We start from the raw sequence: 22,708 nt of genomic DNA, 5'->3' as shown, positions 1-22,708 counted from the left end.
CAAAGTCAGTTTCTTGTCTTGAAATTCTCACTTGTCTCTTTTTGTATTGAGTTACCAGGCTCCCATTTATCAGTAGCGTCTCACAAAAATATACTTTCCCCCTTTAACACAACTGTTTAGCTTAGCTATATTTTGACTGTTCTCATTGTTGCCTTACAAAGCTCTGTGCATTTACATAGTCTTGTAGTGGGGTCTGGGAAACTTTCATGAGCATAATGGTACCGTAGAGATAAAGCTGACGACTCTGGGCTGTTCAGTTCCCATTCAAGTGCCAAAGTGCCTCACACTCTCTCTGCAACGCCTCATGTTTGTATTTTGCTCTTAAATGCAGATCACGGTCTTGCAACTCTCTGCGTTGCTGAAGCAAGCCGACTCCAGCAAACGGAAACTGACCCTGACTCGCCTGGCATCCGCCCCGGTTCCCTTCACTGTGCTGAGTCTGACGGGGAACCCTTGCAAGGAGGACTACCTGGCTGTGTGTGGGCTGAAGGTAAAAAGCATGGCAGCAGCCTCTGGGGCCACAGCACCGCTGCCTCTCTTGGCATGACTATATTGGGTCCGTTAATTGCCGTGGGATAAAATACTTTCTCTCCAGTTAAAGAAGTAAATATAAAAAAGCTACCTTGACATAGTAAAAGAGTGTAAACATAGGACAGCTTGGAAGAGATGCCTCATTTAGTGGTGGTTAGAACCTGGGGGGATTTGAACCGGGGGGAGACCTGGGTTCAAATCCCCACTTGGCCATGAAGCTCACTGGGTGACCTTAGGCCAGTCCCAGCCTCTCAGCCAAACCTACCTTGTGGGAATTACAGGAGAAGAACAGCCATCTTCGCCACCTTGAGCTCCTTATAGAAAAAGTGGGATATAAATGCAATCCACCAATCATTTTCCAGTTTATGTATATTAACAACTTATGCATTCTCTCCAGCATTTAATCGGTTCATTTCCATTTCTCCCTCTCTCGACAGGACTGCCACGTGCTCACCTTCAGCAGCTCTGGATCTGTCTCCGACCACCTGGTCCTTCACCCTCAGCTGGCCACGGGCAACTTCATCATCAAAGCTGTGTGGCTGCCAGGCTCACAGACGGAGCTCGCCATCGTCACCGCGGATTTTGTGAAGGTGCAGTGAAGTTGGGAAACAAGTTGGGGGCAAAGGATGGGACCTTTTAGGGTCTGATCTAGAGAGGGTTGCCGTTGTGCTGCTCCTCAGCTGGGTATCCTGGACCCAAGCTGCTAAGGGCATTGTAAATTAATGCGATTTTTTTTAACCTGGCCCCATAACATGTGGACAGACACTGCCGACTTTGGAGCAATGGAGTTATGTCCTGGTGGTAGTCTGTCCCCATTGACAGTCTAGCCACAGCATTTTGACTCAGCTGGAGTCTGTTCTCGTAGTGGCCAACCAGATGCCCCAAGAAGTTAGACCTGAGCATTTGCAGCGCTCTCACCATTTGAGATTCCCAGCAGATTGGCCTTTAGTCCATCAGCATGCATCTAGCTTCTGACTGTAGCCCTTTTTGTTGGCCCCAAACTACTAACTGTCCCTTCTGTTCCAACAGATTTATGACCTCTCGGTGGATGCCTTGAGCCCGACTTTCTACTTCCTGCTGCCCAGCTCCAAGATCAGGGACATTACTTTCCTGTTCAACGAAGAGGGCAAGAACATTGTGGTCATCATGTCATCTGCCGGCTACATCTACACCCAGCTCATGGAGGAAGCCAGCAGTGCCCAGCATGGCCCTTTCTATGTCACCAATGTCCTAGAAATCTCACACGATGACCTGAAGGTAACACAGCACTGCTGGATCGATGAAGGTTTCACAATATGACATGACAGCCTTAAACATGACCTCCTCTCTGTTTGGCTCTTCCCCTTCTGGGACATCACTGCTCACCCCTAACTATGAACAACTTAAAAAGCACAGGTCCCAGTACCAGTCCTTGCGGGGCGCCACTTTCTACATCTCCCCATTTGAAGAACTGTCCATTTCTTCGTATTTTTTGCTTCCTGCTACTTAACCAGTTCCTGATCCACAAGAAGACCTCTCCTCTTATTCCTTGACTGCTAAGCTTACTCAGGAGTCTTTGGTGAGGCACTTCTTTTTGAAGGTCCAAGTATACCATCTCTGCAGCTTGTTAACACTCTCAAAGAACTCAATAGGTTTGTGAGTCAGGGCTCTGCTTCAGCAAGGCTTGTTTTTCTACATACTTGGTTATTTTATCCTTAACAATACTTTCCACCAGTTTTTCCAGTTAAGCTAACAGGACTGCAATTCACAGCATTCACCCCCCTCCCATGCCCTGATCCTGTTTCAGTCTCTTCCCCTTCTGGAACATGTCTCCTGGCATCCAGCAAAATGTGGTCGTGTGTTTAAGAGGGTATGTTCAGTATAGCAAGCGCAAACGGAAATTGAGCAGGAAGATCAACAGGTTATTGTGCATTCCTGAGAGGATATTTTCCTGCGTTGTCCCCAACCCAGCCCTACACAGAGTAGACCCATTTAAATTACTTGACCCAGTCGCTAAAAACTGCAGGAGGGGAAAGTGCTTTTGTGGTCGGGTCCTGCTTACGGGTTGGGGCATCTGGGTGGCCACTGTGAGAACAGGATGCCAGGCTAGATGGGCCACTGGCCTGATCCAGCAGTCTCCTAAGTTTCCATGCCTCTTCATTTCAGTGGATCTCCTCTTGAGTGGGACTCATATTCATAGAATCAGAGAATTGTAGAGTTGGAGGGAACCCTGAGGATCATCTAATCCAGCGGTTCTCAACCTGTGGGTCCCCAGATGTTGTTGGACTACAACTCCCATCATCTCTGAGCTCTGGCCTTGCTAGCTAGCGGTGATGGGGGTTGTAGTTCAACAACATCTGGGGACCCACAGGTTGAGAAAGGTTGATTTAGTGTGACTCCCTGCAATGCAGGAATGTAAAGCTGTCCCATTGGATTGGATGCAACCCTGAGAACTTTTGCGGGCGCTGCTGGCACTCCCTTGGCGACCCCTGGTCTTGCCACTGCATCACCTTTGACATCCTTTCCTCCCACAAGCAGTTTGGCCTCAGGAGTGCTCGGCATCACCTGAACTTTCGCAAATGCCACATCGAAGCAGCATTTGGGCCAGGGAAAGCATTTTCCGGTTTGCCTTCTTGGTAGCCTTCAGAGTCCCAAGTCGCATCCAGAGGTTTTCGGGTCCCGACATGCCTCTTTTCTCCCTCTTCCCTGCAGGACAGCAACGGTCAGGTGGCCGGAGGTGGTGTTTCCGTCTACTATTCCCACGTCCTGCAGATGCTGTTCTTCAGCTACTGCCAAGGCAAGTCCTTTGCGGCCACCGTCAGCCGGGCCACGCTGGAAGTGATGCGCCTCTTCCCCATCAATGTCAAAAGGTGAGGCCAGCTCCCCCACCTCCTGCTCCTGTGGCATTTTGTGAGGTGGCTGTTGGGAATGACTTTCTATACAGTAGGCTGTGGAGCATAGGGCATAAGAAATTGCTTTCTACTGAGCCACACCACTGGTCCACCTAGCTCAGTACAGTCTGCACCGACTGGCAGCTGCTCTCCTTAGTTTCAGGCGGGGAACATTCCCAGAGATACCGAGGAGTGAGTCTATGGGGTTTTGAACTTGAGACTTTCTTCCACCGAGCTATAACTCTTCCTTTAGAATGTAGGAAAATGTCCTCTGCACTGTCTGCACTGATTGGCAGCAGCTCTCAGAGTTTCAGACATGGGACATTCCCAGCTGTACCAGGAGATGCTGCGAGATATTGAACCTGGGACTTTCTGCTTGCAAGGCAGATGCTCTACCGCTGAGCTAGGACCTTCATACCATAGCTGCCTTATACTGAGGCAGACCATCAAGTTCAGTATTGCCTACACTGACTGGCAGTGGCTCTCCCTAGTTTCAGGCTGGGAACATTCCCTGATATACAGAGGAGTGAGCCACCAGTCCATGGTTGCCTCTGCTTGTGATGCTAGACTGACTTTACCTACCCTTGCAGCTCCAACGGGGGCAGCAAGACCTCCCCAGCGCTCTGCCAGTGGTCAGAGGTGATGAACCACCCTGGCCTGGTGTGCTGTGTGCAGCAGACGACCGGCGTCCCTCTGGTGGTGATGGTGAAGCCAGACACTTTCCTGATCCAGGAAATTAAAACCTTACCAGCTAAAGCAAAGGTCAGTGTGTTTGCTTTTTTGTCTTCAGACTCCTTCTCCCTTTGGGCAGTTTCCATAGGTGACAGGGAAAGCAAAAGGGGAGGGGGTTCTCTCAAGTTAGGGAGGAAGAAAAGAACAAGAGCACCCAGTAAACCAAGCAGAATTACAATGAATGGAAAATTGCACAGCCTGATAACGTAAAAATGTAACATCAAATGGGCTTGCGGAGTCCTTGCAGAGGAGCACCGTGTTCCAAATGCTGTGCGTTAGCATAGGATTTGATTTGCCAGAGAATAACTTACCAGCTTGCTGGTGATTCTGTGAATCATGATTTTCTAGATGGGCTCCGTCACATTGTATTTGACACTCTTTCTGTAATATTTATACGTTCAGTTAGTGTATATCTCTCAATTTCTTGCAATGGGTGGTGGACAGAGAAGCAGATCTAGCTGCCTTCTTACCTCCTCACCCCCCCCATGTCTGTCTGTCTGTTTTAAACTTACTGAGTTCCATATTTCATTAAGTAGTTTAAATGCATATGAAGATCTGCGGAATGGTGCCACTTTGACTGATCATTTCCCTCACCCCTTTTCCAAAGGCATCTCAATGTGTTCAATGGCCCTAGTGAAGGTGCAGTCAATGTGCTGCCCCCCAGAAGTTGCTGGGCTATGACTCCCTTTCATCCCTCACCACTGACCATGATGCCTGGGGCTGATGGGGGTTGGAGTCCCAATAACATCTGAAAAGCCACACAGATTCCCCTTCCCGGGATTCCGCATCCCTGAACTAGACCGTCAGCTACCTTTACTGTCTCTAGCTACCTCTGTCACAGTTCTGACCATCACTTGCCTTTACTGCCCCTAGTTACCTTCTGTCACAATGCTGCCTTGCTTTTCTGCACGTTGCTATTCTGGTTTACGCTCACCGTTGGAAATGTAAGGAGCTGCCTACCTTTTGTGTATCTTTGGCCTTCCAGATCCAAGACATGGTGGCCATCCGGCACACGGCCTGCAATGAGCAGCAGCGGACAACCATGATCCTCCTGTGCGAGGATGGCAGCCTGCGGATCTACATGGCCAACGTGGAGAACACGTCCTACTGGCTCCAACCCTCCCTCCAGCCCAGTAGCGTCATCAGCATCATGAAGCCCGTCCGCAAGCGCAAAGCGGCGGCCATCAGTAAGTCGCTGCAAGGTCAGATTGGCTAGGGACCGTAAAGTGGTGCATACACTCTCTGCATTGTGTTGTTTGGCTTACTTATCCGAATAATCTGATTTTTATTAATCATTACTACTCTGTTATAATCACTATTGTTCCTTCCTATGATTATGGGGTTGTTGTTTTTGTTTTCACTGCCATTGATACCCATGGATTTCATAAGCCTAATATTCTTCAGGAAACTATTATTCAGACGGACCGTTTTGAACCCGAGATTCTTTGCACAAGCAGCCTTTATGGCTGTGTTTCTGGGTCTCATTGTTTGTCTAGCAGTCTTGTGTTTCTAGGTGGTAATACCGTATTGCAATATTTTATATGAAAGTGTGGTTTGAGAATACTCAAAGAAATAAAAGCAAATGAAATCGAGACTTCCCCCTACCTTTAAAGGGGCCTGCAATCTAAAATTAAATTTAGCATAGAAGATTGAGGAGGAGGGAGAGATTAGGGATGAATGTTGGGGAAATGCTGTTACATGTGTAGTTTGATTTGACTGGAATTTGAGATGAGGCCCAAGGTTCTGAGCTTGCTATAAAGGGTGTAGAATCATAGATGTGTACAGTTGGAAGGTTTCTTGAGGTCATTTATTTATTTATTTGATTTATGTCCTGCTTTTCTTCCAAGGAGCTTGAGGTGGAGTATATAATTTTGCTCCTCCCCATTTTGTCCTCACAACAGCCCTGTGAGGTAGGTTCAGCTAAGAGGCAGTGACTCACCCAAGGCCATCCAGTGGGCTTCAGGTAGTTTGAAGACTGGTCCCCTGTTCTGACACTGCACAACATGGACTTTTGCTGGTGCTCTGAGGAAGGTATCTCAGGCAGGACAAGAGAGGAGCATCATGTAGATTCAAGCAACTTGTTGCTTTACTCCCAACACGGCCAGCTATAGGTAAAGGGACCCCTGACCATTAGGTCCAGTCGTGACCGACTCTGGGATTGCGGTGCTCATCTCGCTTTATTGGCCGAGGGAGCCGGCGTACAGCTTCCGGGTCATGTGGCCTGCATGACTAAGCCACTTCTGGCGAACCAGAGCAGCGCATGGAAACGCCGTTTAGCTTCCCGCCGGAGTGGTACCTATTTACTTGCACTTTGATGTGCTTTCGAACTGCTAGGTTGGCAGGAGCAGGGATCGAGCAACAGGAGCTCACCCCGTCGCGGGGATTCGAACCGCCGACCTTCTGATCGGCATGTCCTAGCCTCTGTGGTTTAACCCACAGCGCCACCCGCGTCCCTCTACTGTCAGCTATAGCTGGTGGTTAAGTATGATGGGGGTTGGGAAGTCCATCGCCATCTGGAGGGCCACAGATGTTCCTCACCTCTCCCTTGGTGCAGTGTCCTGGTCCACTGGCCCAAAGGTGGGCTTGTGGGAGTGGTTTGGTGCAGGTATACCAAAGAAGGATGTCAAGAACGCTAGAGGGATCAGTTCTAGTGCTTTATTGTAATAAAGAGTAAACTTACAGTAAGTCAGCCTGCCAGGCCTTGCTGTTACAAGCATGGAACAGACACCGCAGCAGTGAGAGGTTGCCATGACTTGTCTGCGACCAAGCAAACACTCGTCCAGCCTTTATGCACAAAGCAGCATACGTCACTTTGCCCAGAACCTCCCATCACACCTGGTTGGTGAGATCATAGATGGCATAGAAGCTTCTTCCCACTCTGGGTCTAGAGCCCAGCATCCCAACACCTACAAATAAGCACAGCATCAAAGCAAGCCAATTAAAGGTAAAGGTAAAGGTACCCCTGCCCGTACGGGCCAGTCTTGACAGACTCTGGGGTTGTGCGCCCATCTCACTTAAGAGGCCAGGGGCCAGCGCTCTCCGGAGACACTTCCAGGTCACGTGGCCAGTGTGACAAAGCTGCATCTGGCGAGCCAGCGCAGCACACGGAAACGCCGTTTACCTTCCCGCCAGTAAGCGGTCCCTATTTATCTACTTGCACCCGGGGGTGCTTTCGAACTGCTAGGTTGGCAGGCGCTGGGACCGAGCAACGGGAGCGCACCCCGCCGCGGGGATTCGAACCGCCGACCTTTCGATCGGCAAGCCCTAGGCGCTGAGGCTTTTACCCACACCAAAGCAAGGGGGAAAATAAACGTGTGAGCTCAACTACCAATTATTTTCTGGGTTATCTTGACTACCAGGATGGTGTTTGCAGGCCTTCCGGAACATTTCTCTTTTGTTTGAAATATGCATCCTGCTTGCTTGATTGATTTTATTAGGTGGGCAGCAAAAATGTTTCTTCTGATGGTTTTTAATATCTGTCTGTCCATCCTCTCTGTATACAATTGGCCTGCTACTTACGCAAAGGTTCAGTTCCAAGGGTCTGCTCCCAAAATGGTGCAAAATTTGGGTACCACCTAAACTGGACTCTGGGTGGGTTGCAGGAGGGCCCTTCTCATGATCTTCCCAGAGCCCGGTTAGAGAAAACCCATTGGATGTGTGGGTGAGATGAAAATAAACGGAGAGTGGGGAATGACTGGTTATCCTTGCTCTTTTTTCCTCTCCCTTCTCCCCGCTCCCATACATCATACTCTCCCGGTATGCCCCACGGAGAGCCTCAAGGTCCATAAATAGCAACACCCTAGAGGTCCCGGCCCCTAAGGAAGTTAGATTGGCTTCAACCAGAGCCAGGGCCTTTTCAACACTGGCTCCGGCCTGGTGGAACACTCTGCCTCATGAGACCAGGGCCCTGCAGGATCTGATTTCTTTCCGCAGGGCCTGTAAGACAGAGTTGTTCCGCCTGGCCTTTGGCTTGGAGCCAATTTGATTCCCTCCCCCTCTTTCTTTTTTCTTTTCCCTTTCTCCTCCTGTGATGAGGCTGCATTTTAATATTTTAATGTTTCAGTATTTTAATTGTTGTGTTTTAATCTTGTTTTTAAGTTGTGTTCATTCAACTTGTTTTTATTATTGCTTGTTGGCCGCCCTGAGCCTGGCCTTGGCTGGGGAGGGCGGGGTATTAATAATAATAATAATAATAATAATAATAATAATCATGTATGTAAAGTGAGTGAAAGTTGCAGGCCCAGTATATATTTTTAAATGTATATACCACCTTTTGTAAATAAACCATAAAGACGGTTTAAATACAGTATAGAACATAACAAGCTACACACAAACACACACACATAACATAATACCCATACACCACAAAACATTGAAGCGGTTATATAAATACTACTCATAGTAACAAGCGATAAGCAGTAATACATAATAAACATAATGGATACATACTAAGCAGCAGTGTCAGATTATACACAGTGTCAGTCTAGTGATTCACTCCACAACTCAAACCCCTGTAAACTTGCAGAGTCTCACAACAGGCGCCCGAAAGTTTGAACTCTGCTCTTTTTTTATTTTATATCATTTAGTGTTTTAAGCTTGATTCTGTGATGCAGTTTTGTGGAGCGGGCGGTTTTCTTATTGTGAGTTTAGAAATTACTTTATAAATGAAGAGTCCCTGACTTTAACTTCAGGTGTTTTTTATCTCTCTCCTCCCCCCCCCCCACTTCTTCCTCCAGCAACCCGCACCTCCACCCAGGTGAATTTCCCCATCGACTTCTTCGAGCTTAACCAGCAGCTGACGGATGTGGAGTTTGGTGGCAATGACCTCCTGCAGGTCTACAACGCCCAGCAGATCAAGCATCGGCTCAACTCCACCGGCATGTATGTGGCCAACACCAAGGTGAGCATCTTTGCAAGGACCGGCCTTCTGAAAGGAGGAGGAGCTTCTGGGGAGACAGGGAAGATCACTGGTCCAAGGGGCTCGGGGTGGTACTGGCGGTCATTTCTGGCCCATTTATTTACTTATTTCATATAATTTATACACCCCTTGTTTGTAAAATAAATCAATCTCAAAGTGCTTTAGCAATAAGAAATACAAAGCACAATAATTTAAGGCATTCAAAAAGTTAAAATACCAAAAGCAGTAAAAACTTCCGTCGACTTTGCAAATAAACATGTTTTTGGGAGATGCCGGGAAGAGTACAGCAATTGTGCCTGCCAGGTGTCAATAGGCAGAGATTTCCAAATTGTAGGTGCTACCACACTCAAAAATTGAGTTCTTACGAATTTGGGACAGTTGTTATGTGACACGTGGAGCAGTGCCAGTGCTGCCGATCGAAGCGTTTGAGTGGGCACATGTGGAGTAACACAATCTCGTAGGTAAACTGGTCCCAAGTTGTTAAGGGCTTGGCCTGGCAGCAAATCAGCAACCAGTGCAGACCTCTGAACACAAGATGTTCTATGCCAGCCTTTCTCAACCTGTGGGTCCCCAGGTGTTGTTGAACTACAACTCCCATCACCCCTAGCTAGCAAGGCCAGAGCTCAGGGATGATGGGAGTTGTAGTCCAACAACATCTGAGGACCAACAGGTTGAGAACCGCTTATGCCATGGGTAGGCAAACTAAGGCTCGGGGGCCGGATCCGGCCCAATCACCTTCTAAATCCGGCCTGCGGACGGTCCGAGAATCAGCGTGTTTTTACATGAGCAGAATGTGTCCTTTTATTTAAAATGCATCTCTGTGTTATTTGTGGGGCATAGGAATTCGTTCATTTCCCCCCCTTCAAAATATAGCCCGGCCCCCCACAAGGTCTGAGGGGCAGTGGACCGGCCCCCTGCTGAAAAAGTTTGCTGACCCCTGTTCTATGCTGACAAGGTTTCACTCCTGTCGGTGGTCACGCTGCAGCATTCTGCACTGACTGCAGCTTCTGGATCAAGCATGAGGGAAGCACCACGTAGAGTACACTGCGGTAATATAGGCCTTTCGCACTCTCTGTTCCCCCTCCGCCTTCATGCACGGTGCCTTCCCCTCTCCCGCAGCCTGGCGGCTTCACCATCGAAGTGACCAACAACAACAGCACCATGGTGATGACCGGCATGAGGGTCCAGATTGGGACTCAGGCCATCGAGCGAGCCCCCTCCTACCTGGAGATCTTTGGCCGCACCATGCAGCTGAACCTGAGCCGGCCACGGTGGTTCGACTTCCCCTTCACCCGAGAGGAGGCCCTGCAGGCAGACAAGAAGCTGACCATCTTTGGTAAGATTCCCGAGGTTCCCCCCGTCCACATTTTAAACTGTTGACTTTTGGTAATTTGTCTGTTTCCAGATCCTCTGGCAGACACCACCAACTGAGAGATCTTTGTGCTTCTGCTTTACAGTGGACCCGCCACTTACACAAGGGTTGGTTTCCAGAGGTCCACACACAAAGGCAAAACCATTGGAACCCCCAGAACCCGCCCCCCCGTACACAATCACCCCTACCTGTCCAGAGTGGGCCTTGCCCTCTGCCTTGCTTACTGGCGTCTGGGAGTGACCCACCTCCTCCTCAAAGCCTCGTAAGCAAGGCGGAGGGTTTAAAAAGCTCTTTCTGTGGTGGGTTTCCCCTGCTGCCCATTAATTTATCTATTTTTTGGCCATGTGCCTAAGGTTGTGACCACGCAAGAAATTTATGCATGAGTTGCGGGCCCGCTGTGTTTATTTATTGCATTTAATACACACACATATATGTTAGCTTCTTACAACATATAACATCATATACACGTAAAATAAAATATTGCACCCTAATCCCGAAGAGGGGAGTTTAGGCAATACATCCAAAACAGCATCCCGATAACATAATAAAGTTCTTGTTGGGGATTTTCATTCCATTAGTCACACCTGTTGTTATGTTTAAGACAGCTTTATTTGGCTAAAGCAGCAGGTGCTATTCCCACCCCCCCACCCCGAATCCTTCCTTAACATTTTCTTTTGCCTCTTCATCTTAATTACCAGCAACTCCCTGTCTGTGCAGGGGTTGTGTTCCAGGTTATGGTACCCATAAACCGCCCCCCCATTCCTCCCTCTTGCAGGTCCAAAACAAACCATGTGTCAGCGGTTGCATGTCAATTGGACGTTCGCAAAATGGTCGCCCCCCCCCCAATATATAGCAATACTTTATCTGCTACACTGTCCCAAACAAACTTTCATGTTTCATGCTGCAGCATTCTGCATTTACTGCAGCTTCTGGATCAAGCATGAGGGAAGCCCCATGTAGAGTACATTGCAGTAATCTAGGCCTTTTGCACCTTTTGATATACAGAGGTACCTCGGGTTACATACGCTTCAGATTACAGACTCCGTTAACCCAGAAATAGTACCTCGGGTTAAGAACTTTGCTTCAGGATGAGAACAGAAATCGTGCTCCGGCGGCGCGGCGGCAGCAGGAGGTCCCATTAGCTAAAGTGGTGCTTCAGGTTAAGAACAGTTTCAGGTTAAGAACGGACCTCCGGAACGAATTAAGTACTTAACCCGAGGTACCACTGTACAGTTTTATGTTAAAAAAAACGTTTTTACAGTGTGAGGGGAGTTGCCTGTTTTCATTTTTAGCCCTGTCTATAAGAAAGCCGTACCAAACAGTTGCCAAAGAGTCTTTATGCTACAAGCCTTGCTCCAATTTTATTTTACTTGTCAATCCGCTCTACCCTGCCCCCCGTGGGCTATTTGCCATACTTTATTGCATTTATACCTCATCTCCCAAGGGGCTCAAGGTGGCATACATGGTTCTCCCTCCCTCCTCATTTAATCCCCACAACAACCCTGTGAGGTTGGCTAGGCTGAGAGGCAGTGATTTGCCCAAGATTACCCCAGCAAGCTTCATGGCCGAGGGGGTGGGATTTGAGCCCTGACCTCTCAGCTCCTAGTCTGACATGCTAACTGCCACGCCTTGCTGGCTCTCCCTGCCTTGCTTGAAAGGTACGGAAAAAAGCCATGGCTCTTCTCCTCTCTTGCAGTCGGGGCGTCTGTGGATCCTGCCGGCGTCACCATGCTGGACGCCATCAAAATCTATGGCAAGACAAAGGAGCAGTTTGGCTGGCCAGATGAGCCCCCGGAGGATTTCCCGTCAGCCTCAGTCAGCAACGTCTGCCCCCCCAACCTGAATCAGAGCAACGGAACTGGAGACACAGAATCGGCTACTCCGGCAGCTGCTAGCGGCACTGTACTCGAGAGGTAAATCTTCAGAACCGTCTGTTCCTTTTTCGACTTACCACCCACCCTGTCTTCCTGCAGGTACTGTTTATAACTCCAGGAACGTAGGAGCAGTTTTGTGGTCTAGAACCCCTTTGGATTCTAGAATAGAAGGTGGGGGGGGTGTCAGGGCAGTGCTTTTGCTCTGAGCAGGCTGGATCCTCATTTCCCCACCTTCCAGGCCAATGTTTGGCAAATGGGTGTGATTACTCTCCTAATTAATCCTCTGGTGTCCTAATGATGTCGGGAGATTGAACCCACCCACTGTATTGGGGGGAGAATCCTTTGCTCATCAGCTGATGGGCGTATGTGTGCTTAAATCTTCCTTTCTGTAAGGCTGAACTGCATGTAGGAGTTCCTTGCGAGGTTGTGGCGTGAGTGGACCAGCCGGGCAAGATTTAGCCCACCTCCCCAACACTCAACAGCTGATGGGGATTAGATCCTGCTTTCTGCAGGAATTGATTGCGTGGTTTTTTGGTCCTACAGGCCAAATCTGAACTCCTGGCGGGCCCAGATTGGGACATCAGCTAGAGGTTCCCCTCCCTGCTGTAATGTCCGTATTGTTGTGTGTTTGCACGTGCATTGAATGAGTGGTGGCAGGGAACTTTACAAGAGCCCCCACCCCAGTGTCAGTTCATCCCTTACAGCGCAGCATGTAAAGATCCTCTCCTGCTCCTCTGCCCTGGCAACCGAGAGGTTGTGGTGCCCAACATTCACCAGGCAAGTTCTGCACATCACCGCTGAAACGTCTCTCCATCTCCTCCCTTTCCTCATTTTTCAGTCAGTCTCTTTCTAGGGAGACCAGACTCTGCCATGCAGCTTTGAGGGAGAGGATGGGGATGAAAAGAAAGAACAAGGAATTAAAACTGTTGTCCCTAGAGGGCTCTAGGACAGGGGTTTGGCAACATGGTGTCTCAAGGCGTTGTTGGACTTCATCTCCCATCATCCTCCCTGCTTGTTGACCTGTCCTAGCTGGCCGAGACTGATGGGAGTTGCAGTCCACCAACCACTAGACAGCACCACTTGCTTTTGAGACTCAACTCCCTTGTTCTCTCTCTGTGATTGGGAGGGTGGAGATGGAAGGAGCAGCCAGTGGCAGGCATGGCAGGAGAGGACAGAGTTGGGGCGGCCATCTAGAGCCAAAAAATACATATTTTGGGAGGAGAAAAATCATCTGTGAGGCTAAACCAGCCTCAATGTGTGCATGTTTCTTATTTTTGCTAGAACCTGTGTGGCCTGCTAGCGTCATGTGCTAAAAACAAGCATGGTGGTGTTGGGCGGGGAAAAAACAACAGGGTTGGCTTTTGCCATGCAGCTCCTCAAGGGCCTCTTGAGTCCCCCAAGTCCATGATTGGACAGAGAAGAATGGAGGCAGGAAACAGTAGAAGGAAAGCACGGAGCTGGACCTCAGTGTGAAGAGTCGGTGGGGGACAGGGGAAAGTACGTGTGGAGCAGATGGATACCCTTTGTAGTTCCTGGAGAGCAACAAGGCAGCAAACCACCTCTTGCGTTTGGGAAACGTGTGAAGGACTCGTGGCTGAGTGTAGGATGGATACACACACTCAGTGATGGACACTGACATCCATTGACTAACTCCCATTCAATGGCTGCTGCCCAATCACTGACACGCAATCACTGACACATGGCTACTACGGGGTTGTGTCTATGTCCTGCAGTTGTTGTATCTTAAATTAAAAATGGGAAATTCTTGTGCTGAGGAAAGCTCAGTTCTGTGAACCGCCAAAATAACTTAATTTCAGTTAGTCTGCCAATATTTCCTCTGTTCTTGTGCTACTTTTGTTCTGCAAGCAATCTTTAGCCACTAAAAAATCTTGTTTAGTGTCCAACCCCCCCCCAACCCCAAACACAAACATTGCCTCTCAGTTTTTTGCAGCCGTTAACCTGCTGATGTTCAAGTGCATTTCCACACATATGAGGACTAGACACTTAAAGGAAAGCAACAATATGAAATCTTGAGATACCGAGGAAGCTAAGTTCTGTGATCTGTTTTGCTTATTGTAGGCCCTTCTGCACACCTGCAGAATTGCGGCTTACGCATGTCCCATAACTGTTAAACCCCATTGGAAATACGAGCAGTGTGTGAGGTGCCATAGAATTTACCCTCGCCTTCTATAGTACAGAGCATCACCTTTGGCTGGGGGTCTGGGATGCAGAGGGGAGGCTTGGGGTTGCCTCTCAGACTGGCCATTTCCTGCTCATTCTCTTCTCAGGCCTCCTCTTAATTCTTTCAGCTAGTACAGTAACTGTTGCTTGAAATTGTTTCTGACCTAAGCCCCACTTCTCTCTCAAACACTTTCATTTAATTTGCCTGTTTCTCTTCCCTCCCCCTTTAATTTTTTTGGTATGGTTTGCTTAGGACGTGTTTCTTCGATATTTTTCTGTGAGCTTCATATCTTTTTTTATTTATACGTGTATATACATATATATATTTTCCTTTTCCTTTGCTTCCCCCAAAGTTCTGAAACTGAGTCCTTAACCACCCTGGACCGGTTAGTATACTATCTTTTGTTTTCTCTCTCTCTCTGTGCACGAATGATTTTTTGCTTTATTACTTGTGTGTGTAAGACAATAACAGCACATTGCTTTGATTTCTGTTGATTGGTGTTTTCTTTTTTGAAAGCGCGTGTGCATAAAGCATAGATAATCTTGAAAAAGTGACCTTCATGCTGCTTTTTTTTTACATTAGGACCTCTTGCATGGCAGATCAGCCAGCCAAGAAACCCAAGCAAAATTGAAATGAGCTGCTTGTCTCTTCTCCCGCTCGGCTTTCCCCCTCAATCTCTCTCCCCCTGCTCCTTTTGACTTCTGATTGGGAGAGATCTGCTAATCCTTGTCGGCAGCTAAATGCATTTAATTTTTCTTTAAAATATTATACGTTGCTCCCCTCCCCCCGCCCGGGAATAAAGCCTGTCTGAACCAGCCTTGCAACAGAGGCCTGAGGCACACATAACACTAAGCTATGGTTTGTTGAACAAAACTATGATTTGTTCAGTTTAAACTATGGTTTGTTCAGCCTACGGTTAAGCTAAACTTTGGTTCATTAATCCATGGCTTGGTGTTACGTGTGAAACCAGCTCAGCAGTTTAATTCTGGCTTAACTATGGCTAAGGGTCACTCATTAACCGGGGATTGTAGTTGGTTTACAAACCTTAGTGAATGTTAACCGTAGCTTTGCATTACAAGCAAACCCCAGACCTCCTACTTAACTGTTGGTAAGGAGTTGCAACTTCCACAAAGCTACAGAACCATGAATGAAGAGCAGGGGGCAGGGGACCAAAGTGCTCTCAAGGTTTGGCTGCTCTTGCTGGTGCTTTCTAACTCTTCTGCGACGTTGCAAAACTGATGTTCAAGAGATCTGCCCGATGCCTCAGCTTCAGCTTGTCAACCATGGTTATTCCTAGCCATGGTTTAGCGTTATGGGCACGGCAAGCCCATAAAAGCTACATTAAAAAATAATAATAATCAGTATTACATCTCCCCTCCAATAAAACCTGTTCAAACATTCCATAACCCAGCCACCAATCTCAGCAAATGGAACATAACTTACTTGCAAGAAATCAGTCTTTTAGTGTGACCTGTTCTCTTGCACTCCCTGCCTGTTGATTTTAGGCAGGCACCTTTGTTTCACTGTTTATGATCCTCAAGAAGTTTGGTGTGTGTGACCCAGGAGAGAGCCTTCCTCTGTGGGAACCACTCCCCACTGAGCTGCTCCTGGTGCCTTTCCTGTACAGCTTTCGGCGAATCCCGAGATGCATCCATTTGCCCTTGCCTTTGACACTTGGGACGTGTGTGCTTTCGGGTTTTTCAGTTTCTAATTTTCAAGTGGGTGTGTATCCGCCCTGAGACTTTCAGGTGAAGGGCAGGTCATAAATCTTAACAACAACAACAGCAATAATAGCACCCAGATATACCATTGGGGATCGGGATGCGGGTGGCGCTGTGGGTTAAACCACAGAGCCTAGGACTTGCCGAACAGAAGGTCGGCGGTTCGAATCCCCGCGACGGGGTGAGCTCCCGTTGCTCGGTCCCTGGTCCTGCCAACCTAGCAGTTCAAAAGCACGTCAAAGTGCAAGTAGATAAATAGGTACCGCTCCGGCAGGAAGGTAAACGGCGTTTTCATGCACTGTTCTGGTTCGCCAGAAGTGGCTTAGTCATGCTGGCCACATGACCCGGAAGCTGTACGCTGGCTCCCTTGGCCAATAAAGCGAGATGAGCACCGCAACCCCAGAGTCGGTCACGACTGGACCTAATGGTCAGGGGTCCCTTTACCTTATACCATTGGGGATTGGACCTGGGACCTTCTGCATGCAAAGCAGGTTCTCTGCCACTGAGCCCCATCTCTGGCCACTTCAGCTAGCAGCTCCCTTGCCTGAACTTCTGGTCTGTCTCATCTTCCCTCTCCCTCCTCCCTCCACCCCTCGCTTATCTCGTGCTGCTTCTGCATGGACCAAAGGAGCATACATCTTCGTGGGCAGGGCGGCCGTTGGGTTTGCAAGCTCTGGAGCAATGCGGCAACATGAAACAGAGCCACTAATGTAATCACTGTTTAAGAGTTTTCCCCATTGTGTAATCGGTGTGCGTAGCACAACGAAGAACAGCAAGGGTCTATGCTTCCAAGGAGCTTACAGTCTGAAAGCAGACACAATGGGGATGGGAGAAGAAGGGGAGGATAATGTTGACAAGGGGAAGGAGAGGCAGTCATATCAATTACAAGTACTTGGGCTGCCCCAAGGAAGCTGCTTCTCTTGTGGACTAGCATCTTGTCAAATCCTGAAAAGTCTGCTGCAGCGGTATTGGGGTTCGGCATGGGCAGTTCCACAAGAACACTGAAAGAGTGTTGGTTGGATTAAGGGTTAAACTCAGTGTCAGTCCTGCTCAGAATAGACCCACTGAAATCAATGGGCATTGCCCACTGATTTAAGTGGGTCAGCTATGCATAGGACTTAGTTGGCTTACAATCCAGTCTTTCTCTCGCATTAGGTTATCTCTGCTCATTCATGAAACTCACTGGGTGACCTTGGGCTGGTCGCTGCCTCTCAGCCTAACCTACTTCACAGGGTTGTTGTGGGGGTTAAATGAGGGGTGGTGAAAACTGCATATGCTCTTTGGAGGGAATAGGTGGCATATAAATGCGATAAATAAATGTACCCATTCTTCTGACAGGAAGACAAAAGAGGGAAGTATTACAATTGTGTATATTATAATTCTAGGGCCCAGGGCTTAAAGAGTATTGTTACTTTCTTAAATGAAGTTGTTGCCCAAAAAAAGTGGGGGGGGGATATGTGTTGAATATTTGTGTGCGACGGCTGCTGGAATCTCAGAAGCCACATTTGGTTTTGTGCATCTCCAGATCACTTCTTCCTCGGGTTTGTCAGAGCTGCCAGAGCTTCCAGGAAGCTTGATTTAATTTTTCTTGGGAAGTGTTTCCAGTCCTCCTTGTCTTCTTGATGAATTCTCAACCATTTTCTTCCCCACAACTAAAAACATCCAGTGGTGCTAGCTTTTCCTTGTTGTGGAGTTGCTCCTGGACCCCCTGATTATTTTAGTTGCCCACTTCTGCACCCTTTCCCCCAGTTCTATGACATCCCCCTTTTTTTCTCTTTTGAGATGGGGCAGCCATTCTTTATTTGTGTTGCCAGCCTGACGCATGGAAAGCTGCCTTATACTGAGACCCTTGGTCCATCTAGCTCAGTATTGCCTGGCACTGACTGGCAGCAATGGCTCTCCAGGATCTTAAGCGGGATTTTCTCCCAGCCCTACCTGGAAATGCCTTGCAAAGCAGGTGCTCTACCACTGAGCTACCACCCTTCCCATAATGCAACAGGATGCTCTTTTTTACGAGTTAAAAAATAAATAAATTGTGGAAGTGACGTTTCCTCTCCACAGGCAACCAGGTGGGTGATTGCTTGCATCCTGGAAAGATTTAAGGTTTTTTTTTTTTGCCAGATATGTGCCAGATCTGGGCTTTTTTGAGTGCTGTTCCTCACTGTCTGCCGTTCAGGTTTGCTGAAAAAGATGTTATTATATTCTGCATTTTTTGACGGGGGAGAGTGACCTCTTTGGGAACAGCAAACGCCCCCTAAAGCCCCTCTGAGCAGCCTCTTTATATGGCTTTCCCTAACCCCCCCTTCTCCGCAAAAGTACATGTCACGCCACCCCTTGATCTGCACCGCACGTGTGTGCGCTTCTCAGAGCAGAAGCGGGGGGAGGCGTGCTGATGAATCAGTCCTGTCAATGCCATCCAAGTTATCCCTGCTGCAGGCTGTGTAAGGAGAAACGTTCTTATCCTCTTTGGGAGAGAAAAGCCTCTCTTTCTCTCCCCCCCCCACCCGCCCCATGGATTTGCAGAAGCGGCCCTAAGTTTTTTCTCTGAGCGGGAGCCAGGTTTAACTCTCTGGTCTGCAGCACAATGAATGAGATATGCACGATGCCTGTGGCAGTATTTTTTATTTTATTTTTTTACATTTATCTTGCTGCGATTCCTTTCTCTCTTTTGGTGGCGCCGGCAAGGGACTTGGCATCTCTTAGCGCTCCCTCTCTCCCTCCCTCTCTCTTTCTGAGCCACCCAGAGCTGCTGCTTGCCATGAAGCAAAGAAATAAATAAATCTTAAGGAGTCTTGCCTTTTTTTTCTGAAACCAGCTTTCTCCTTCGTTTTTTACCCCCTCCAGGCTAGTAGTCAGTTCTTTAGAAGCTCTGGAAAGCTGCTTTGCCGTCGGACCAGTCAACGAGAAGGCAAGTAACTTTTCTTGAGGTTTTGGGAACGTTGCGGGTTTAGCTTTGGGGCGGGGAGGGCGGGAGGCGGATGCACAGCAAAGGGGATCAGCCACCCTCTAAGCCCTGATCTCCCCTCCACCCACCCACCCCAAAAGTGTTCTTATTTGCTGATTTGACTTTGATGCCGCTGGAAGCGGAGATCTGTCAGGAAAGCTGCCTAGCCAAAAAAGAGGGAGAAAAGGGGGTTTTTTTGGAGCTGGGTTTGAAAGCCAGTGTTCAGTTCTCTGATCATTGCCAGCAGGGAGACATTTGTTCCTGCACCAGAGGGTTTTTTTGTGGGGGACGGTGGGCTTGTAGGAGACCTGGACTTGTTGGGTCAGACTTTACTGCTGCACTCCAAATGTCTGGTCTCCATCAGTGGCTCATTTGGGAGACTTTATAGCAAGGGTAGAGGGCCTTTTTGGCCCTGGGGGCCAGATCTTTATCTAATACTCTACAGGATAACCTTGACAGCCATTTGACCCCCCCCCCTTGCCAACTCTGCAGTTCCGGGACAGGCGGGCGGACCACCTACCTATCATCTCACTTGACAGCATTATGCCCTTTGGAGGAAGATAGTGACCAAGCAGGATTGATCTCCCTGCCCATCAGCTGGTGTGTTTTGTGCAAAGATCCCCTGAAGAACCAGTGTACATACCTGAGCTAAGCAAGATTGAACACCCACCCTCAGCAGATGGGCCAGGGGCATAGGCGTTGCTGGGGGGGTAGCTCCCCCCCAAATCCTCAAAAAGTATTAAAAAGCATTAAAAATACTCAGTTCTGCAGGGGTTGGGTATGCACACTGGTTCCCCATGGAGAACATGCGCAACTGAACCAAACAGGATTTAACTCTCCCTCGTTCCCGACCGCTGGGGTTACATCACCCCATTGACAAGTGGATATAGCTTAAGGAAAACTGGAGCCCCATTTGGTAGTTGACAAACACATTCAGGCCTTCCAGGGTCCCAAGTTACTGTATTTTTTGCTCTATAGGACACACCGGACCATAGGACACACCTTGTTTTAGAGGGGGAGAACAAGAAAAAAAAATTCTCCCCCTCTCTGCTCAGCACCCCTTCAGCGAAGCGGCAGGAGAAACGGAGCCCCTTCCATTTCTCCTCCCACTTGGCTGAAGGGGCACGGCACAGCTCTCCCTCTCTGCTGAAGCTAGGAGAGTCTTGCTCTCCTGGCTTCAGTGAAAGGAACCTGAAGCCTGCGGAGCGCAGCGGGAACTCGCTCTGCGCTCCAAAGGCTTCAGGTGGCTATCCCTGAAGCCTTCGGAGCGCAGCGCAAGTTCCCGCTGCGCTCCGCAGGCTTTGGGTTCCTTTTGCTGAAGCCGGAGGGAGCGCTCCCTGTGCGCTTCGGAGGCTTCGCGTTGCTATCGCTGAAGCCAAGGAGCCTGCATTCGCTCCCTAGGATGCACACACATTTCCCCTTAATTTTTGGAGGGGAAAAAGCGTGTCCTATAGAGCGAAAAATACGGTAAGCTTCCAAAGAGCCGTGTTGTTGTTGTTTGTCTACAGCCAACTTTATGGGACTGTTTACTCTTGTTTTCTGCCTGATGATGCTTTTGGGTGGAAACTCCCAACTTCAGAGGCACCACTAGCTCAGTTTCTGTGCCCCGTTTACAGGAGAAGAGCAAGGCTGCCGCTCAGGAGTTGGCTACCATGCTTCTGTCGACGCCAGCCCCCTCCAGCGTCCAGCAGCAGACCAAGAGCCTCCTGGCCAGCCTCCACACCAGCCGCTCGGCCTACCACAACCACAAGGTAAAGCCACAGAGCCATCTTCATTCTCCTACCACACAAACCTTTGGGGTTCCATGTCCCAGGCGCCAATGGCTTCCCTGAGTTTCCCATCCTCAACGGATTTATTTTTGGCTTTCTTGTGTCTCAGATAAACCCTTGTGCCTCCCTGTAAATGCTGCAGAGGGGTCTGGAGTGGCTTTCAGGAGCTGTTCCCTGTCTCCAGCTGTGGAGAAGGGAGGGTCTGTATGTTCCAAAACAGAGGTAGCCGCTGCCATGCGGCTCTCCTGATGTTGCTGAACTTACATCATCCAAACCACCGACATCTGGGGCATAGCTGTCTACGTTTCCCTTTTTTAAAGGGAAATCCCCTTATTCTGAATAGGATTCCTCGCAAGAAAAAGGGAAAAGTGGACAGCTATGATCGGGGGGGGGGGTACCACAATTGGCTGTCCCTGCCCTGGAACAACTCCCTGCAGATTCACACAAGTAGTGGTGGCAGGTGTGGAGGAAAACCAAGCCTTCACTTCGTGATTAGGACAACAGAGTTCAAGACAAGGCAATTGTGTTGGAGAAGACCATCACCAGCATTACTGTTGTCTGAACTGATCAACATGGCGTTCTTCTCTCATATACAATGCTTAACTGCTTTTGCAACGTTAACACGACCTGGTTAATAAGAAAGCACAATTAACTAGCTTTGCAGGGTAAACAACAACAGGAAAACAGCGCCACTGGTCAGAAACACTCAAACATTCCTCGCTTCCTTCACCCTTTCTCTCCCACCCTCACGCTGACTCTCTTTTACACGCTGAGGGAGATGTGGCTTTAAGAGAGAAGCAGGCTTGGGCTTATTACAGGCCCAGGTCCTTGAGACCCCAGACCTATCCATTTTGCTTCCACTATCAGCCTCACTGAAGGGACGCGGGTGGTGCTGTGGGTTAAACCACAGAGCCTAGGACTTGCCGATCAGAAGGTTGGCGGTTCGAATCCCCGCGACGGGGTGAGCTCCCATTGCTCGGTCCCTGCTCCTGCCAACCTAGCAGTTCGAAAGCACCTCAAAGTGCAAGTAGATAAATAGGTACCGCTCTGGCAGGAAGGTAAACGGCGATTCTGTGCGCTGCTCTGGTTCGCCAGAAGCGGCTTAGTCATGCTGGCCACATGACCCGGAAGCTGTACGCTGGCTCCCTCGGCCAATAAAGCGAGATGAGCGCCGCAACCCCAGAGTCGGCTATGACTGGACTTAACGGTCAGGGGTCCCTTTACCTTTAGCAGCCTCACTGAGGTGCCCTCAAGCAGTTTGTGAGGAACTCCCAGGAATTCCCCCAGAAAACTTCTGCTGATAATACAGCACTGATAATAACCAGAATGAAGGGGACAAGGTGCTCCAGAGTGGATCCTGCTGCTGTGGGGAGGAAGAACTGTAGCCGGGGGGGGGGAGTCTCCTCCAGTGGACTCTTGTCACTGGCCTTCCCTGTGGAGCGACTCAGACAAGTAAACTGTCTCGGGTTAACCTCTCCCCGCAGTTCAAGTGCACTGCTCAGAACGAGGTGAATGTTTGGTCTCTTGCTCAGTCTGGGATTTGCTCCTGAGCCTTCCTGTCCTCTGTCCTCTTTCTTTTTAAAAAAATTGATTATCAAACAAAAGTGCAAGCATAACAGGAAGAAAACAAAGTATCAGAGATTTAAACTGTAAAGCATCCCAGGCTGGAAGGCTGTGCAAAGTTACAGCTCAGCTCCAAAGGGATAAGAAAGTATTAACTCATACAAAGATTCCTTTTACAAATAATAAAGATTTATAAAAATAGAAGTACTCTCCACCTGTGTGTTCCTTTCTA

At 48.8% G+C, this 22,708-nt stretch overlaps 1 protein-coding gene across 8 annotated transcripts in view; it reads left to right on the top strand.

The window, feature by feature from the left end:
• UBR4 (ubiquitin protein ligase E3 component n-recognin 4) overlaps positions 1 to 22,708 on the top strand; it is a 141,382-nt gene that overhangs the window by 42,400 nt on the left and 76,274 nt on the right. For 4 of the 8 annotated variants that reach the window (XM_053401007.1, XM_053401000.1, XM_053400999.1 and 1 more), the window contains exons 41-52: positions 332 to 490; positions 969 to 1,121; positions 1,561 to 1,788; positions 3,223 to 3,380; positions 3,992 to 4,163; positions 5,119 to 5,335; positions 8,870 to 9,033; positions 10,171 to 10,387; positions 12,120 to 12,336; positions 14,832 to 14,864; positions 19,045 to 19,108; positions 20,761 to 20,895. In XM_053401007.1, the coding sequence (XP_053256982.1) occupies positions 332 to 490; positions 969 to 1,121; positions 1,561 to 1,788; positions 3,223 to 3,380; positions 3,992 to 4,163; positions 5,119 to 5,335; positions 8,870 to 9,033; positions 10,171 to 10,387; positions 12,120 to 12,336; positions 14,832 to 14,864; positions 19,045 to 19,108; positions 20,761 to 20,895 (1,917 nt within the window). The remainder of the gene's footprint in view (positions 1 to 331; positions 491 to 968; positions 1,122 to 1,560; positions 1,789 to 3,222; positions 3,381 to 3,991; positions 4,164 to 5,118; positions 5,336 to 8,869; positions 9,034 to 10,170; positions 10,388 to 12,119; positions 12,337 to 14,831; positions 14,865 to 19,044; positions 19,109 to 20,760; positions 20,896 to 22,708) is intronic. The other 4 variants (XM_053401005.1, XM_053401006.1, XM_053401001.1 and 1 more) reach the window with 3 other exon arrangements.

Source organism: Podarcis raffonei, chromosome 8 (genome assembly GCF_027172205.1).
Source record: "Podarcis raffonei isolate rPodRaf1 chromosome 8, rPodRaf1.pri, whole genome shotgun sequence".
Taxonomy (NCBI): Eukaryota; Metazoa; Chordata; class Lepidosauria; order Squamata; family Lacertidae; genus Podarcis; species Podarcis raffonei.
The sequence above is the reverse complement of the archived record's forward strand: the minus strand, read 5'-3'. Positions and strand labels throughout refer to the sequence as shown.